We start from the raw sequence: 19,700 nt of genomic DNA, 5'->3' as shown, positions 1-19,700 counted from the left end.
GGAGCAGAAGTAGCCTTTAAAGTTGCATAAAAATGGAAATACTAGTGTTTTGGTATAGGAATGGCATTGTAAAGGTAACTAAATCGAGTTCAGGGACTCCCTTCCAGTATGTTAAAGCTAAATTAGGTTAACAGTTGCGCCTTCATTAATCTGGAGCATCAGGCTGTTGCACTCCTGCTCTATTTTTCCTGTACTCCTGGTCTATTTATTACTATTATAAATACACCATATAATTATTATATATGTGGTATTATATATTATTTTATTTATTTATTTATTTTATTCTATTCATTTGATTCTATCTATTTCCTTCTAAATAAACAGAGGGGGGAGTGGGGAGCATCAGGCTGTTGCACTCCTGCTCTATTTTTCCTGTACTCCTGGTCTATTTATTACTATTATAAATGCACCATATAATTATTATATATGTGGTATTATTTTATTTTATTTTATTTTATTTTATTTTATTTTATTTTATTTTATTTTATTTTATTTTATTTTATTTTATTTTATTTTATTTTATTTTATTTTATTTTATTTTATTTTATTTTATTTTATTTTATTTTATTTTATTTTATTTTATTTTATTTTATTTTATTTTATTTTATTTTATTTTATTTTATTTTATTTTATTTTATTTTATTTTATTTTATTTTATTTTATTTTATTTTATTTTATTTTATTTTATTTTATTTTATTTTATTTTATTTTATTTTATTTTATTTTATTTTATTTTATTTTATTTTATTTTATTTTATTTTATTTTATTTTATTTTATTTTATTTTATTTTATTTTATTTTATTTTATTTTATTTTATCTATTTCCTTCTAAATAAACAGAGGGGGGGAGGAGCCTATCCTTCCAGTCGTCGAGAGGAGTGGAGATTTGGTGACGTCAGCGGAGCCAGCGCCCCTGCGCAGCACACAAGTTGGAGCACGCACGCGCTCACAAGCTCGCTCACCCACCCGAGAAGAAGAAGAAGCAGCTCCGGGGAAACGTCAGTTGAAACATGGCGTTGGTTACAGGCTTAGCTAGCGTTCACCTGGATTATTAGACCTACAAAATGTGTGCCGACCTATTTAGGTGCTAGCTAAACTAAGTTAGCTATCGATTCCGTTAAGCCTTTAGCTATCTGTGCTAATTCCGTGTGCACTCAGAGCTACTAGCACAGTCGTCTATCATAACAACATGATTTGGTGAACGGTTTGCAGCTTCCTATCTGCTGTCATATGCTGTTGTTATTATTTTTTATATATACTAAAGCGTCAGCCTAAATTAGAGGAAAATGTCAGACAACCAGAGCTGGAACTCCTCCGGTTCCGAGGAAGATGCAGAGCCAAGAGATGAGTCTGGACATCTGGTTGGTATGGTCGATTTGAGCGGAGTCCTCAGTAAGGTAAGTCACGTGTTGGAGCTAAAAACTACATTTCCTCTGAAATCAATATTGTCACTGCTGCCAAGTCCTGAGGGCATAACTGTCAGGGAGGTGGTAAAATAATCTTTTATCCATTTACAGGATTACAGCAGCATAGTGGATTGTGCAAACAAGATACATAGTAAAAAAAAAAAAACAAGATCAAAACAAGTATTATAAATAAGCAATAAAACAGTAAATATCCTTATAATAAACCAGTAAATATCCTTATAATAAACCAGTGACTATCCTTATAATAAAACAATAAATATCCTTATAATACAACTGTAAATATCCTTATAATAAACCAGTGACTATCCTTATAATAAAACAATAAATATCCTTATAATACAACTGTAAATATCCTTATAATAAAACAATAAATATACTTGTAATAAACCAGTGACTATCCTTACAATAAACCAATAAATATCCTTATAATAAAACAATAAATATCCTTATAATAAAACAATAAATATACTTGTAATAAACCAGTGACTATCCTTATAATAAAACAATAAATATCCTTAGAATAAACCAGTGACTATCCTTATAATAAACCAGTAGATATCCTTATAATAAACCAGTAAATATCCTTATAATAAACCAGTAAATATCCTTATAATAAACCAGTAAATATCCTTATAATAAACCAATAAATATCCTTATAATAAAACAATAAATATCCTTATAATAAAACAATAAATATACTTGTAATAAACCAGTGACCATCCTTACAATAAACCAGTAAATATCCTCATAATAAAACAGTAAATATCCTTATAATAAAACAGTGAATATCCTTATAATAAAACAGTGAATATCGATAAGATAAGATAATCCTTTATTAGCAGAGCTGGTTGTGCAATCCTGTGAAATGAGGATAGGTAACATAGGTATGAACAAATCATGGTAATGTCTATTTTGAGAGTAGAGTTATACAGAATCCGTTGCCAGAATCTGTCAACGTTTCCACTTTGCTGCTCGGAATATTAGACCGGTAATCTTCCACTGAAGCGAAAGGAAAGCCCTCCCATAGAAACTGAAATTGAACAGCGGGGTATGTAATGCAGCACATAGCCACACTGGCTCACAGCTGTCTCCAGAAGAGAGATTAGTTTATGAGTGTAGGTTATTGTTTATAGTTCATTCATGTGGCATTGTATACCTGTATATTGATTTTACACCTGCACTTTGCACTAGTATCAGGTGGTCACAGTTCAGCTATTCTATTGCCTGGTGTACATTATGCAGACTTAAGTGTTTCCATATCAAAAAGAGTAAAATGTCTAAAAAGCTGCTTGTGATTAATGACCACTGGAGGGCTCAGTTCAGGTTAAAGTAGTTCTGCTGCATGTTCCTTTGATAACACTGTGGATTCAGCAAATGGCGTTGGTCTTACGGGCAAATATCCTGTGACACTGTAAATATTGATTTGACAACAGCATGCAAGGTGCAGGACAAAAATTTAGCACAAGTAAACAATGCTTGTTAACTGAGCGCACTGTGTAAAGAACACTGCATGCTGTTGTTAATCACTTTTTTTGGTAAACAGACAGTTAAGTCTCCTGCGAGACAGATTCTTGGTAACCCATTTTGCCACATGCTTCTGCTCACTTGTGCAAGATGTTGTTTGGCCCAAATTGTACCACAGTTTTAATGACTTAAGCTGCTGGCAAGCTAATGTGGTGTTAATGTCACTGTACACCGGTTGTCTCTAAACGGATTGCATGCTGACCCGCTAACCAAGCATATTGTGATTAAGCAGCTCTGCATCCACAAACGCTCACCTCTTCACTCATACTAAGCCCTGTTCGCGTCACAGGTCTTGTGAGGATTAATGTGTCCATAAAATCCCACATGTGGACTAATTCAGTTTTCCCTGAAGTGCAAAAATACACATATGATGTTTATTGTAATGTACACTGAGTTACCAGTAAAACGGAAACTACTCTCCAGTTTAACAATCCATGAATCCAACAGTCCTTTAATGAAGTCTGTGTAGCTTTAGTGATTTGATTCAGCTCTGTGGGGATTGATGAGGCTCTTTGTGGGTTTGTTGTATTGCACGGTCAGGTGTTAAATGTTTCTTTGTAAATAAGGCCGACGGCGTGAGCTGGACATCTTTAAATAACGCAACCACAAAGTGCAGCCTCCAAACCATTTAAATCACTGTGCAAAATCAACAGACTTTTAACCACGGTGGTATTTATTTAGATGCTTTTTTTATTCATCTTGTCACTCGGCAGTCAAAGATGTTGATTAAAGTGCTTTATGTTTCAGTGGACAAACTACATCCATGGCTGGCAGGACCGTTGGGTGGTCCTGAAGAACAACACGCTGAGCTACTACAAGTCTCAGGACGAGACGGAGTACGGCTGCCGGGGTTCCCTCTGCCTCAGCAAAGCTGTCATCACTGTGAGTACGGTTGAGTTTCTGTACTACAAAGCAGTGCTTCAACATTCCACACTCTTTGAAGCATTGGAGCGTATTTGAAGACAGTTCTGCGGCCTTTGTTTTGTGCAATATTGGCCTTTTCAAAATGTCTCACGAGAGTGAAGGCTGTTGTTTGTGTAAGAGGGACACATTCTGCTATTAGGAAACCAAACAATCAAATTGACTGTGGCACACATCCTGTGCTATTACCTGAGAGGATTCTCTGTGGATGTTTATTTAAATTGCAAATGGAGCCACACACACAACACACAACCCTTTTCTGTCACTTCACCGACAGCTTCAGCTGATTTCCTCTAGAATACGTGTTGCTCTAGTTTGACCTGAAATCGGCCAAACAGCCGGCTGGTGCTCACTCAGGTGTTGGGGTTGCGTGCCTGTGAGACCTACAGTGGATATATTTGGTGAACAGTTTAGAGTCTTGACCTTCTCCTTTTATATTTGCTGGCTAGCTGCAGTACGTAGAGGCTAATCAGTGTAGTCGCACTCAATCATGTTGCTAATCAGCGTTGACATTGCTTTCTAAATGTTTTCATAATCAGGAAATCGGCAGCAATTTGGGGAATTAAGATTAAATTATTACAAATCAAATCAACCAAAGAGTAACTGTTGCCGTCAGCTGATCGTCAGCGCCTACACAAACTGTTTTATCTGCCTAAATGACACTTGGACGGTTTGTCTTGTTGGTAACGAGGTGATCATAAAGTAGATGAAGGCTGAGAGAAGAACTGTGGAATCAACTCCGTCTGGTTTGGTCAGAACGATTCACCCGTCACCACGATTCTGAATCACATGTGCTGCAAACAAATCCTCTGCTTGTGTTTGATAATAAGTGTTAGTTGTGTGTTGGATATTACATTTGGTTTGACTTGCTTGTGAAAACAACTCAAAAGAACTTTGAAACAGTTTCAATGCTTCACCAGTTGTTGCAGTTCCATCTTAACTTTGTAATATAAAATACTGAAACAATCTTACCCGACCAAGGTTGCAGTAAAGTGTGTTAATAACTCCTAGCCGTGATTGTCTGTGCGCTGAAATACAACACGAACGGGTTAAGTCGATCACATGAGGAGCACATTAGCAGAGATGTGACGAGCAGAGAGACGTTTCTGTTTCCCATCATCTCCTCCCTGAGCCTCCCACATACTTTTGAGAAGTTTATGATATATTAGATGCGATTCAGATGTCAGGCATCCACCAGATGTTTCTGTTTAATTCATATAGGAAAGACTGTGGATCCATGTGCAGGCCTAAGGCTTGACTCACTGTTGACTGTTCTAATCAGATGAGGAACCTTTACCCTGGACTTTCTCTGTCTGGTTCTTGATCAGCTGTGATGACCTATTTTTCTAAAGAACTCCTGATTATGTCCCAAGTTTTGCTCGAGGGTATTTAGGGTCAGGTGACTGTGTTGCTTTCCAAACAACACGCTGTGTAGCAACGCTTGAGAAGAGAGCTTCATCATGAGACCAGTGAGGTTCTGTCACTGCATAGCAGGGACTGAGACAGTAGAGCGGTGGTAGCACAGACTCCCATCATGCCAATCAGGCTTTCATTAATACCAAGAGACCCTAAAGGGGCCGCCACACTTTGCTAAGCACGGAAAATAAGCCCAAACGTGTCAGCCGTGCTGAATGCTGGCTGTCGTTTCAGTCAGTCATTGACTGGTTCTCCGTCTGAGTCTCTCTCCGAACAGAAACAAGGGAAATGAATAAGTCACTGTTCCCATGCAGCATAGCGCAGGCGTTGCTGTTGCCGGTATTTGTTCAGCTTCATCCATTCCCAGCTTATGTAAATATTAACCTCCATGCGGTGCTCTACTGTCGTTGTTTCTCATTCCACTGGAAATATGCCTCAAAAGTCTGGTGCGTAAATATTTACGAGGTATAGTTGGTGATGGCCAGAGGCTTCGTACTTAATGTTTACAGTCTAGAGGCTTCATACTTGCTGTTTTAATTTGGCCCAGAGGCTGTTGATACTGTGGCAATAGAAACGATTACAATTCAATTTACTATGACAAGAAAAGCATCCAATGCTCACATCTGAGTAGCTGCCAGCAATTATTAAGCGTTTCTGCTTTAAAGATTACCAAAACAATTATTCGACTTTCAAAACCTACCGACTCATTTTCTGTCGATTGACTAATAGATTGATGGGCTTTGCAGCTCTGGTGTGCAAACACTTTGCATCCATGTATTTAGCTCAAATAGAAGTCTGTGGTTTAAGTTGCACTGTGAGTCATTCACGGGTTTCAGTTGGCACACTTCAGTTGTGAAACTCGGGTAGACCTGTAAGTGAATGTGTGATTTCTTTATTGCAAATGCTCGGAAGCATTTCTCAAAAGAGCAAATTGACGGCGTGTTAAAGCCCGAGATTAGGACTGAACGAGGAGCTCGTTGCTGGTGGCCCACTGCTCCATTCAGGGGCTGGTGTCATCATTCCCAGCACACCCAGCAGGAGCTAGTTAGTTAGTGGGCGGAACACTGAACTAATTGGCCACAAACACAGCTTACAAGCAATTAGTTTGACACAGTCGCAACCAAAAGGGAGGATTGAGTTTGGAGCTGCTGGATTGCATCATAGGCTGCTCACTCCTTTGTGTCTACACAATAGTATAGGTAGGTCAGAGTGTGTTCACAGCAACATGCATCACTAGGGAACACGATAATACTCACTGAACTGGAGACCATGAAGTGTTACAGCCAACATGTTTGATGTGCACAAAGAACTACGGACGTATAGCTTTAGTATTAGTACTTGGAAGGTTTCAACAGTAGAGTTTAAAATCAAACTTGGACATGTAATGTCTTGTTAACATAACTAGTTGTGTGTGCGTATGATAGCACGGTCGTCTGTATGTGCGAACGGGCTGCTAACCACCATGCCATGGTCGGTTAGTAAGACCTGGCCTACTTGCTGAATGAGTCTGTAGTAGTGAGGTATCGGATGCTCTGTGAGTTCTGCCACAGAGAGAAAGGGAAGGACATGCGTACTTAAGCTCAAGAGGAGGTGGAGTGGACCACTACCAATGATGTCAGGCGTGTGGTGGAAGCTGCAAAGTGTCCTCAGCCAGGAAAGGAGACTCTTCGTGTGTGTGTGTGTGTGTGTGTGTGTGTGTGTGTGTGTGTGTGTGTGTGTGTGTGTGTGTGTGTGTGTGTGTGTGTGTGTGTGTGTGTGTGTGTGTGTGTGTGTGTGTGTGTGTGTGTGTGTGTGTGTGTGTGTGTGTGTCTCTCACCCTTGTTTATTTAACCTTTCCTTGTCTTTCACTCTGACTGCTTCGGTGAGGCAGTGCTTCCTGTTTCATCGGGATCCCGTTCCTTGTGTACAGAAGGATGTTCTTGGCACCAGACGTCGGTAGTAATGCTGAAGGAACTAGAGAGTATATTTGTCTGAATCTGAGCTTAGTTATGAAGTACAGTTGGGTCTGGTGCAGCTTTTGTAGGGTTTCCCATTGTTTGGTTTAATTCCTCTCTGTTATCTGAGGTATTGAGAATCACATGTGGTGTTTTTTAAAGCGGATCTCCCATTCACTCGGTTCTGCAGACTGTGACCGAAAACACGTACACCAACTGGAAACAGGTAGGAAGGGAGAGGACAGAAGCTTCTCTTTAAGCTGAGTAGGAAGTTTGTGTTTGAAGAAAATAGAGGCAGAAAAGCTGTTCTGTCTCATCGTAACAGGGGAAAAATAATATCTTTAGAGCCAAATTATTTCTGATTTGTGTCTCTCTTTCCTGTCCTCCTCCTCAGCATGCTTTATAAGAGCATACACTTGGACACTATCAGAAACAAAGAAGATACAGAAATATGAGTCTCTAGAATCAAACACCTTGACTCTGATGATCTGTGTGTGTGTGGTGTATAATTGCTGCTGGGCCCCACAGTCAGGGAGGCCTTTGACAGACATCTGGAGGATCCACAACCCCCGAATGACCAAAAGATGGGTCGTACGAGCTACTGTTTTCAAGGGGAACTGAACTGAAAATGAAACTTATCTATACTTTCAAGAGGCTATAGATAAGTTTCACTCTCAGTTGAGTTTTGCATTGGAAAGGACTCTGACGGCAAGAATATCTAGTCTACTCTTAAACCGATATTGATTATTATCTTTTGGCCTTTCTTTCGGGTGCTAAAACACATTTTGCTGCTGCCCCGTCCACAGCAGAACAGTGCTTTGCCAAATTGTCGGTACTCCCGTCTGCTTCTCCAAACTGGAGGCGAGCTTACCGACATCCAGTGTAGTAATACGCTGACTATGGATAAGTACCTCACGCACCCCCACTTCACACAATCCAAACCACCCTCTTAACTCAGCGAGATAATCGAAGCATTGATCCCGGGTTCCAAAGTGCTTTGCTGAGATCACATCTGAACTTTCCATCCATTTCTTTCTCACTGTTCAGGTCTTCCATGCATGCACTGTGCATCAGACATTCTCATGCTCTCCACATCGACTTGCTTCCACACTGACCTGTGTGTTAAGTTGTTCATTAATCAACCTACACACACACACACACACACACACACACACGGCGCGTCGTGTCATCTTGTGATGTGCGCGGCTGCTAAAACGACCTTCCTGTGATGGATTGTTGTTTACTGTTGCCTTGGGTTCCAGTAACCTCCTCCGACCCCAGTGAGGCTGTCATTCCTCCACCCTGAGCTCCAGTCGGTGTGCCCGTGACCCCGTAGTCTGGAGGGGATGAAGAGGAATCCACTTTCTCACTTTCCTAGCAACCCACTGGCCCTAAAGTCTCCCATCCAAACGCTCGTATCTCCCGGTGTTAGTGTGGTTCAATCGTACGAAGGCAGATAAGCGCTGGTAGTGTTCGTGGGTTTTGAGGTTGTGATTTGAAACTAGTCGGTGTTATCTGTAGTTTAAGAGACAACGAGGCTGCTCAAGTTGTCTTTTGTCTTTCTTAGAACAAATGGAGAGATAAGGATACAACACACTCGCTTCCTTCCTCTCTCGTGCTTCCTCTTCTCGTCCGTCTCTGCCTCTGGTGTCGATCGTATGCGCATGCCGCCGATAACTTTTTCAAATGAGCCTCTGGTTTGGCGAGCTTTCAGCATTCGGCCTCATCTCGTGCATTATTGACGGCGAGCATCTGTTCTTGGCCTCGGTGCCGTCCAGGTGTCGGCCAACACGGCCGAGTTGCGCTCCTCCAATGAAACCTCTTTAACGACACCAAAGTGGGCCATTTGTTTCCTCTGCCAACCCGCTGAAGCAATACAATCTCCAGTAATGCTTTGCTCTCTGGCTGTTCTCCGGGTGATATTAGATTACAAGCTTGCAATTATTAATGATCATGTGTGCCTGTTTTTATTATAGCTTGTCTCAGTGAATATAACATCTTTATGGGTTAAATAGAGCTGGTAGACAGGATTCATCAATAAAGTATAATAATATTTAAACCATGGTAATGTTTCGTCTTTCAATGGAGTCATATCGTGATTAAAATCATATATCGTGTAACTCCGTAGGAAACGATTGTGCTTATCGTGCATTACTAATATACCAAGACATGCATCCCAGATGTGTTTACTGTGTTGTGGCACACAGAGGAATGCAGAGGTCTCTCGTCTCTGATGCGGTTTCTCTTTCGCCGGCAGTTTAACTGCCGTCTCTGGCATTCCTGCCCGATCCGCCTCTCTCCAGTTCTTTGTCCTGGTCTGCTCTCTAAGGAGCCAGACTCTGGATCAGCCTGTTCCCTCGCTGTTAGACCTGAGAGGGCTTCAGCATGGAGACTCACTGGAGAGGTGGCTCGGTGCATTTGGTGAATGCTACACAGGTGGATACCGTTGCTGTCACCACCATTCCCTCCACCTCCGCCCTCTACCAGCACACACACACACACAGTCCCTGGTTGCAGCCTGGCCATGCCGACACAGCGGTTTCACAGCGCTGACGGTGCTCTGGAGGGCCATTAGGAATATGCTCCATCCTGCAAGTTGCCTTAAAAGACCAGTTATCCTCCTGCTGCTCCTCTGGGACGGTGTCTGAGAAATGGAGGCTGTTTGTGCGTCTGGTGCACTCTCCTTTGTGCTCTGGCTCTGTGAGAGTTATAGATACAGGCCGACATCCAAGAGCTTCTCCTCCCATCGCGCTGACTGCGGTGGATTGCCATGTTTCAACAGATTGTCCGCCGCCATGCAGCGCACAGTGGAGAGATGAGCAGTTTGCTGTTTCCGTGTCATCTTAATATCTATTTACATGGACGCCTCTCACATGTGCCTCTCTTTGCTCTTCCTGAACGCTAAAGAGATTTGTGTTTCCTCTTTCCATGACGGCACTCTGATGTCACAGTATCCCTCTGCTCCTATCAGATGAGAGGATTTAATAACGGAGATATTTAAAACGTCAACAGCTGTGTATTTTCAATGCACACTGACTAAACTCTGTGTCCTTTGTCCTTTTTCAGCCTCATGAGTTTGACGAGTGCCGGCTGGACATCAGCGTGAACGACAGCGTGTGGTACCTCAGAGCACAAGACCTGGAGCACAGACACCAGTGGATTGACTCCGTTGAGCTGCACAGAGTAAGTCATGCACACTCCGAACAAACTGCTGCTCTCAAAAGAAACCAAATCCTCGTCACCTTTGCAACAAATGCATATCCTCTAACACCAGGTTGGATTTGTGTAAGTGTGTGTTTTTAATTGTGTGTGTGTGTCTGTGTGTTTCTATCAGACTATCAGAGAGGGGAGGCGAGAGAAGGGAGGAATCCAGGGGACAATATTCATCCCTCCACCACTGGTGCGTTTGTTGGCAAGTTTGTAGGACTAACGGAGAGCGTCACTCGTCTGTAGCACAGTGCTCTGTAGTAGCAAGTGCGTGTTTGTGTTACTTAGTCCTTAAGTCCTGGATAAGACGCTTCACAACTGGTGCATGACTCATTTAAAGGCTTTTAACAGAGGGCACGCTGAGCTGAGAGTTATCTTAAACCTTGGACTAACAAGTGGCTGAGGGTTTAGGCTAATCCCTTTTCATTGACGGACATTTAACACACTGACTCTGAGGAGGGTACCAGACTTGCTGAGAAAGCTTTTTAAAACACACAATCGAGAGATAAGCGTTTTATTGATTTTCTTTGGGAGTAACCGGTCCTGGAGGAGAGCAGGTTTGGACTATCGTCAGGGTTTCTTGCTTTGTTGTTTGCTTTAAATATCACAACAAAGTGAATTACACCGGGCGGAAAATACAAATTCAATCTTAAAGTGCTGTAAAGAGCAGAAGTAGCACTCATTGTATTCAGGCAGTGTGAAGGACAAAGGAAGTACTGTTGACTGAGTACAAGACAATGGAGGCAGTGGAGACCTATAAAACAGCATTATGTTCATATACACACAGCAACCAACCATCAAATATGTAAATATGTGTTTCTGGTGTTTATTGTTCATCCTAGCCTGAGAGGAAGTGGTTGCACAACTTCCACAAAGAGAAATGGATACTGATGTGTACGTGTGACTGTCTTCACCCAGAGTCTGTCTGACATAGATGAGTAGAGGGCAGCCACACCTTCAGCCTGTCTGCCAAAACACACGCTTACTCGTGGTCCTTAGTTTGGGAAATCTCCCTTCTTCCCTCCTCACTGCTTGTCCCAGCACCGGGGAGCCACTGTGACTCATGCACACACACACACACCCTCCATCCCACTATGACTCACCACTTCTTCCTAGAAGGCTCTGCTTCCTTCTCGACCCCACATTACTCACAGCACTTAGCGGCCCAGTGTTTCCACGGAGATCCAAACACACCACAGCGAACGCTAGAAGTTTGAGAGACGGTGAAACATCTCAAATAAGACGACACTCGTTGCCCGGATACCCTCTCTGTCAAAGGAAGCTGTGCTTGTTGTGCAGTGACATAAACTCTAGCAATGTAACGTCATCGTTTATGGCAAGTTTACAGCTTTAGTGCCCTGGATGAGTCTGTTTCTGCTGAGGGAAGCACTTTCTTTTGTTTTCTTTCTCCTGTTGTCCAGAGTCAGTCATGCGAGTTCATTGTGCTTCAATCAGCCGGCACATAAACACACTCGTACAGTTTGCTCAGTGTTTGTGCTGCAGCAGCTTCACAACATGTGTGTACGTTTTACCTTGAGAGCAGACTGAGCCACTAACGCATCTTTCTTCTGGTTTATCATGGCTGCAACAAAAGCTTTGCTTGCTTCGATTATATATATTTATTTATATATATTTGTTCCTCATCAAAGAAGATTGAGCAGCCGTCATGCAGACTGAGAGAGAGTGCAGTCTGTGCTGATGCAGTCAGTAGTAGCAGTATGTTGGTTAAAGGGCAGGCAGCACTGACTCAAATCCATGCAAATGCAGGCGGAGTTACTTCCGGCTGTTGACCAACAGTAACCCCAGCGCTTACTAATTGCCGGTCGCGTGCATTGCCTTCTTCTGCCCCCTGGTGGTGGACATCAGAAGTGTCTCTTAAAGGGGAGCGCATCTCTTGTTTCCAGCAGTATCGTTGACCCGTTCCTCTCTGCTGTTGTGTAACAGGAGAGGGGAACCAGTTGGCTGTACAGGAAGTCAGTTGATGTTTGGTGTTGTGTTGCCAGGGTCACAGAACATGTGTGTCACGTTCTGCGGCTTCTGAGGTCACAGGTTGGTGTGAAATGTTTCATTGCAACATTAAAAATAATATGAAGGCTTTCTGGAAAGCTGTTTCTGTCGTTTGTAAGTGGATTCTAACCTTGTGTGCATATTTCAATGTAACACAAACGCATCTCAAAATACTTGCTGAATGTGATACTTCACGGGTAGAGAACATACTGATGAATTTTGATGCGATGTTTAAATCATCAGAATAGGTGCGACGCAACTCACAACCGCTGAATTCTGGCTGTTGTTTTGGGGCGAGCTGTTTTTCTCATGCATGGTGTTTTGGTTTGATTACATTCTTGGTTTGAATTAATAATAATAATGTATTTTATTAAGTTAGTTTACTCTGTGACGACCTCGTTAACTGGTCTCCGTGTCCTGTGGGTTTCCTCGTAGGCTGATTCTGGTTACGGCTCAGAGTCCAGTCTGCGGAGACATGGCTCCATGATGTCCCTCACGTCGGCCACCAGCAGCTTCTCTGCCACCTCCACGTCCTCCTTCAAGGTGAGTCCTCTGCTTAATGTTGACTCATCATGGTGCTGTTTGTCAGCACACACTTTTACTGGAATTGCCGGTTGATTTGTGGTCCGTGGAGGTGTAGAGAAAGGCCTAACCACTGTGTTGCTCTGCTGTTTCCCAAGAAGGGCCACAGCCTGAGAGAGAAGCTGGCGGAGATGGAGACCTTCAGAGGCATCTTGTGCAGACAGGTGGACACGCTTCAGAAGTACTTTGATGGCTGTTCAGACGCCGTGTCCAAGGACGAGCTGCAGAGGGATAAAAGTAAGACCCACAGACACCGACGCTCCTTTAACCAAAGAGTCTGTTACTCTGCAGGTCTGGTTTCTGTGCTTTTACACTATTTTATTGTGAAAAAAAAAACTTTTCCTGCACTTTTCCGATAGCAGTCCAGCTTTATTTTGTAGCTCAAACGATCAATCGATTATTATTATAATAATATTATTACTACAGTGTGACACGAAGAGATGTTTAAACAAGATGCAGTTAATGTAAACTTCTGTAAAACACTGGTATGTCTAAGAGAATATTTAGTTGTGTTTTCCATATCTTATGAAAATATTTGTAGTTTATAAGAAACTTGCTCTGAACCTTGTGTGGAATGTGTGTGTGTGTGTGTGTGTGTGTGTGTGTGTGTGTGTGTGTGTGTCGTGACTCAGACAGCAGTTATCCTACAAACCCACTCACCCTCAGCCATCTTGAATGGCTGAGCATGTGCAGCCTGCACTGGGCGCCCGTGGATGAACACAGAGGATGAAGCTCTGCTTTTGTTCTCCTCACCTCCCTCTCTCTCTCTCTCTCTCTCTCTCTCTCTCTCTCTCTCTCTCTCTCTCCCCCTCCCTCCCTCTCCCTCTCTCCATTCTAAAGATGAAACCAGACCATTGTCATGTTGTCCAGCGCAGCAGAGCTCTGTCTGTCCCATGTGCCGGTTGGCTCTGGTTGTCTGTTGGCCTTTCCTCTCTGAGACTTGATTTCTCCTTTTATCTTTATCTCAGTCGTGGAGGATGATGAAGATGACTTCCCCAACACCCGGACAGATGGAGAGTTTCTGCACAACAACCACGGCAGCAAAGAAAAATGTGAGTGATGCAGAATTCTTCCTCCAAAAAGTATTTTTCTGTAACCTTGAATATTCACAACTATCAAGCTTTACGTTTAGACAAACAGCTCGAGGTATTATCTATAGAGACGGAACACAAAACAGACCAATGTCTCAACTGAAATAAGCATAACATGTAGACAATATTATATATAATCTTACCTCTGTTTCCCTCTGACATGAACATATAGAATATTACGTTATGAAGCGACCCAACACTCGGCACAAGTATCATTAGTTTCAGTCCCGTGCTCCTCTTTCGTGCAGTGTTCCAGACCGTGAGTCCCAAGGGAATCAATGGCATAGACTTTAAGGGGGAGGCCATCACGTTCAAGGCCACCACAGCTGGGATCCTGGCCACGCTGTCCCACTGCATCGACCTCATGGTGAAGAGAGAGGACAGCTGGCAGAAGAGAGTGGATAAGGTGGGTGTGTCATTTGGATCTGATTACCCATGATTCATCTGTATTACGCACGTTTTTATTTGTCAAACGTTAGTGATTTTTTTCGTAGTTTATCTACGGTGGAGAAGGAAACATCTGCAAAAATAACAGATGCAGGAGAGAAAGTTGTTGGATTTGTTGAACGATTGTGTATGTTTGTGTTTGTAGGAGATGGAGAAGCGGCGCAGAATAGAGGACGGCTATAAATCCGCCCTGAATGAGTTGAAGAAAAAGTCTCACTTTGGAGGTCCAGATTATGAGGTGCAGTATAAAATCATCCACAACGCAGCATGAGTCTGTGTGGTTGTGTTGAGAGCTCTTGAGGTAACGTTCCCGCTCCTCTCTGTGTGCAGGAGGGTCCAAACAGCCTCATCAATGAGGACGAGTTCTTCGATGCAGTTGAAGCCGCTCTCGACAGACAGGACAAGATAGAAGAACAGGTAAGCTAATAGATCACATGCAGTATCTACTTTAAGTTAACTTTGATGGTCGTATATTAACATAATTCTGTGCTTGTTTGTGTCCAGTCTCACACGGAGAAGATAAGGATCCATCGATCCAGCCCGGTCCCTCCTGGAGACGTCTACTCCAGCATCGGCACACACAGGTTCTCCAACAAGGTAATTCAACCCTCCACCCTCTTAAACTGTCCACACCGACAAGCTACCTCCATTCCACCTGTTCCACCTCCATTTATTCACGTTCCTCAGTCTTTAATTTTTACATCTCACGCCCCTTTTGTCTCTTCCTCTCCCTCACATTCGTCCCCTCGGTTCTCGCCTCCCCTGTAGCCTCGTAGTCAGCCCTCCCCTGCTCCGATAGTCGCCGCCCCTCTCGACGTCCACAGGTTCAGCGCAGAGGTAACTCGCTGTCGAGGCTCAGCCAGCCACCCGTTCCTCTTCCTGTCTCACCTGTCTAGACTAAACGCCATGTCTGCATGGCCGTTGAGTCGCCCGTACGCTTCATCGTGGACCGACTGGACCTCACTGTTAGCAGCATGAAGCATGAGCTCCCGTTGTCTCTGTGTCCATTAATAACTGCTAATGTTTAAAGACCTGCTGCCAGGTCTGTTGTGTAACATAACAGTTCAAACACAGGCCTCCTTTGTGTTCTCCTGTGTTAACGTTACCGCCTGATTTTCATTAGATTTAGTTACTTTATTTGTCTCTTGTCCACTAAAACTAGAGCGCGCAGGATAAATATCATGAGGCTGTGTTCATGCCATGCTGTGGAGCTGTCATTGTGTAATGGATGCTCTCTCTCTGTTACAGGTGGAGGAGATGGTGCAGAATCACATGACCTACTCCCTGCAGGATGTTGGTGGAGACGCCAACTGGCAGCTGGTTGTAGAAGAGGGAGAAATGAAGGTACGAGGAGGAGGATTAGTGGACATGTCATTCAGGTTTCTCTAACTGTAAATCACATTCATATGTAATACGGGCACTGAGTCACACACTACAGGAGGACATGATTTATAGAAGTCTTCAAGGAAACTTTACCTGGAATGTACTATTGGATCGCAGTGTTTCCTGAACCTGAATTGAAATCTACAACATGTACACACATTAGAAAATGATTTTGCTTAACTTCTCGTGTGTGTGTGTGTGTGTGTGTGTGTGTGTGTGTGTGTGTGCGCGCGCAGGTGTACAGGAGAGAGGTTGAAGAGAACGGGATTGTTTTGGACCCGCTGAAGGCCACCCACTCTGTAAAGGGGGTGACCGGTCACGAGGTCTGCCACTACTTCTGGGACACGACGTACCGCAACGACTGGGAGAGTGAGTCCTTTAACTCCGACGGGGTTTTCACACCTCAGTCTATTTATCTCCACTAAAACACTCTTAAGTCTCTGTTAAGATTTAAGGAAACTTTATTAAATCCTCCCGTGTTCTCTGACTCTTTTAGCCACGATTGAAAACTTCAATGTTGTGGAGACGTTGGCGGACAACGCAACTATTGTATATCAAACGCACAAGGTAAGAGCTACAACATCACCTCACTTGTTCAACGGTGGAATAGATCTATTTGATTGCATGTGTGGAATCTGAAATGATGAGGAGGTGATGTGCGTTGCAGCGGGTGTGGCCGGCGTCTCAGAGGGACGTGTTGTACCTGTCGGCCATGAGAAAGATCTTGGCCAACAATGAGAACGACCCGGACACCTGGCTGGTCTGCAACTTCTCTGTGGATCATGACGACGCTCAGGTGAGCCACCGGGTCCATTTCAGACACCGTATGAGGAATTTATTGAGCTTCTGAACGATAATCATGCTTCTGCTTTTCTGTCCCACAGCCGTCCAGCCGGTGTGTCCGCGCCAAAATCAACATCGGCATAATCTGTCAGACGCTGGTCAGCCCACCAGAGGGCGACAAGGAGATCAGCAGAGACAACATCCTGTGTAAAATCACCTACGTCGCCAACGGTGTGTACCCAGCCGTGCTGTTGGATTCAATAGAGATTAAACATCACGTTATCTGCAGCTCGTAAAATGTCTTAAAAAAGCTTTGAACATTCTTCAGGAAAAGGCTTTTGAAAGTATCAAAAAGTCCTAAATTTACAAAATATGATGTCATTATTTTAAGCATTATGTCATATAATATAGTATAATATGATTATATCTATTTTTATTACATGTTTATAACATAAAAATGACTTTATATTACATCCTATAACATGACATTTTTACGACAGACCATACTAAGACCTTTTTATAACATTTTTATTAAATACTATTCTATACTTTGACATTTTTATGGCATAAAAATGACCTTTAAATAAGCAGTTTTGACGATGATGACGAGCTCCTTATATCGAACCTTCTTTGTTCTCGTGTCTCTGCAGTGAATCCAGGAGGCTGGGCTCCGGCCTCCGTGCTCCGGGCCGTGGCTAAGAGGGAGTACCCCAAGTTCCTCAAGCGCTTCACCTCCTACGTCCAGGAGAAGACTGCCGGCAAGCCCATCCTATTCTGAGGCTCACAGGTAGCTCTGAGTTTACTAACCACCTCTGCACCTTTTATTCAGTACGCACATCTGCAGCATGATGATGTGAATCCTCTCCGTCTTTCCAGTGTTGAGACATGAGGACAGAACTACACATGAGGCTTTGAGGACCCTCCATCTTCACACCGACTGCTGCTGTGACCAGTCGAGCTCCTCAGAGTGCTTTTTCCTCCTCCCAGTTTTTTTTTTTTTAGCTACAAGTGAGCTCCAGCACAAGAAGAGGGCTCACAATGGAGCCCACTGGTGGCCGCATTCAAACACCTGCGAGAGACGTTCATAAGAAAGAAGACTCCTAAACCTGGCAGAGATATTATCATTTATCATTTCAAGAGAAATTGCTGCTTGTTTTCCCCCCTTCATTTTGATAAAGTACTAATTAGCTTTTATCCAAAAGGAGATTATGTCCGGGTGTCATAAGAGTCTCCTGTAGTGAATGCTCCCAGCGGGGGGCCCCGCCTCTCTTCCCCCCCCCCCCCCCCCCCCCATCAGCAGCTCCTAGTGTCACAGCTGATGCCATCGTCACTGCTTGTAGAAGACTGACTCGTCATGTCTCTATTTCTTACAGATATATTAATATATAAATGTATGTACAAGAAGTTTGTAAAAAAGAAAAAGAAAAAAAAAAGAAACCTTTGCTAATAGACTGAAATATTTTATTCTTACCATTAATAGCTCATATTTTGTGTTGATTTCTCTTCTTCTTCTTTTCATAATTAGTAATTTCCCGGCTTTATTTTGAAGCTGGCAACTTGTGCTCGTTAAATATCGCCGATTGATTTAAAGTCCAGAGGGCCGTCATCGACTCGTGACCCCTATGATGTAAGACTTGACGTCTCTGGCTCCGCCCCTCTCATGAAGACGCCTCTCGTTTGGTGCTGACGGAGGAACGAGCCGAGAGCAGTTCGTCGTATATTTAATGTACAAAAACAGAGCTCGATGTACATTGTTTTTGCTTGGCTTTATATTTGTGTCATTGTGAAATGTTGTCGTGTCACAGCACATATTTTGAATGTTTAATGGATTGTAAATAGCGTCGCTAACATTTCTCCAGGAGGTCAGACTGTGTGACTTGAGCCCAGATGCCTTCGTGTTACAGGAGGATCTAGAGATGAAGGGGGCTGTTAGTGAGATCACGAGTAAGTGCCTCGTGGTGGAGTTTCCCTTTTCTTTATCTCCTCTAGGAGTCAATTTAAAACACGTCCCACCATATATTTTACTGAATGAACCAACAAGGTGACACTTCATTCAAAAGCTAGTTCTAGTATTATTTCACCGCCTCCACATTTCTGTTTGTAACGTTTGTTCTGCAGTTAAAGTACTGAAACCTTTAACACAGATAAGTTCGTTCTTTGTTTCAGTCTAAACATGTTCTAATGCAAAGTCCAGAGTTTAGTGAGGATCGGTTGTTTATGTACTTAAGTTGTGTTCTCAACAGTGTACTTGTACTTCGTTAGATGTTTTACTTGCTCATCCTGTTGTTTAAACACACAGTGAACTGGTTACTCTGGACTTTGCAGTTCTACAGTTTACACAGGCTGAGATGGAAACTACCCTGAAACCTTTTTAAGAGGAAGTTACGCAATTTGGTTTCATTACCTTAATTTTCCAGACAATACTTTTGGAAGTACAGCATCAGTACTTGTAATTGAATACATGTCCCGCCTGTGGACATGGTGTTCTTGGGTCTGCGATGACAGACTTGTCGGTGAGAGTGAAGCCAGATGATGCTCAGCCTCTCGGCTAAGTGGAGAAGAAGCCAGGCTGAAGCTCGTTCACCTAAAGCAGACATTTTTAATAATAGTTAGTGTATATAGTTATATAATTAGACAAGTTTGTGTAAATAATGCTGTGGGATCAACTTACACATGTACTGTGACCGCGTCGCTCTTCATCTGCACCGTTTTAACAGTGAAATAAATGAGTTTATCCTTCAGTTTGAGTCCATTTGTTCATGTTGGACAAGTTTAATTCATTTAAACATAGTTTCATTGCTAATATACTATGTTATAACAATGTCATAGGATAGTATGCCATTACAAAAGCATAAGTTAAAAAAGCTATAAAAATATATTTTTATAGTATACCGTGAAAATAAATTATATATAATGACATGATATACTATATACACTATAGTGACCTTTGACATAGTATGATTTTTTTCAACATACTT

General features: G+C 42.7%; 1 protein-coding gene across 4 annotated transcripts; it reads left to right on the top strand.

The window, feature by feature from the left end:
* Positions 1-913: 913 nt before the first annotated feature.
* On the top strand, positions 914-19,463 carry LOC142933695 (ceramide transfer protein-like). 4 transcript variants are annotated; one of them, XM_076078009.1, is made up of 18 exons: positions 914-1,397; positions 3,699-3,833; positions 10,289-10,405; positions 10,557-10,634; positions 12,872-12,979; positions 13,120-13,255; positions 13,987-14,070; positions 14,358-14,515; positions 14,702-14,794; positions 14,887-14,973; positions 15,061-15,153; positions 15,805-15,900; positions 16,176-16,308; positions 16,436-16,506; positions 16,607-16,735; positions 16,824-16,953; positions 17,373-17,509; positions 17,599-19,463. In XM_076078009.1, the coding sequence occupies exons 1-17, from the start codon at positions 1,287-1,289 to the stop codon at positions 17,498-17,500; spliced, it is 1,887 nt and encodes a 628-aa protein (XP_075934124.1). In that variant the 5' UTR covers positions 914-1,286; the 3' UTR covers positions 17,501-17,509; positions 17,599-19,463. The 4 variants fall into 4 exon arrangements, with proteins under 4 accessions (XP_075934124.1, XP_075934052.1, XP_075934284.1 ...); XM_076077937.1 differs by having other exon boundaries at positions 13,117-13,255; XM_076078169.1 differs by having other exon boundaries at positions 915-1,397; positions 10,557-10,622.
* The last annotated feature ends 237 nt before the right edge of the window (positions 19,464-19,700 follow it).

The sequence above is a fragment of the Anarhichas minor genome, unplaced genomic scaffold, assembly GCF_050575085.1.
Source record: "Anarhichas minor isolate MPS153535 unplaced genomic scaffold, ASM5057508v1 ptg000002l, whole genome shotgun sequence".
NCBI classification, from domain to species: Eukaryota; Metazoa; Chordata; class Actinopteri; order Perciformes; family Anarhichadidae; genus Anarhichas; species Anarhichas minor.
Note: the sequence above shows the minus strand (reverse complement) of the source record. Positions and strands in the feature narration are given on the sequence as shown.

Bases quoted from the DNA above. Each gene is read 5' to 3' on its own strand.
- LOC142933695 (XM_076077937.1), top strand. From the start codon at position 1,287: ATGTCAGACAACCAGAGCTGGAACTCCTCCGGTTCCGAGGAAGATGCA. The intron at 16,507-16,606 runs GTAAGAGCTACA...TGTGCGTTGCAG, and splicing joins TTGTATATCAAACGCACAAG to CGGGTGTGGCCGGCGTCTCA. The intron at 16,954-17,372 runs GTGTGTACCCAG...GTGTCTCTGCAG, and splicing joins AATCACCTACGTCGCCAACG to TGAATCCAGGAGGCTGGGCT.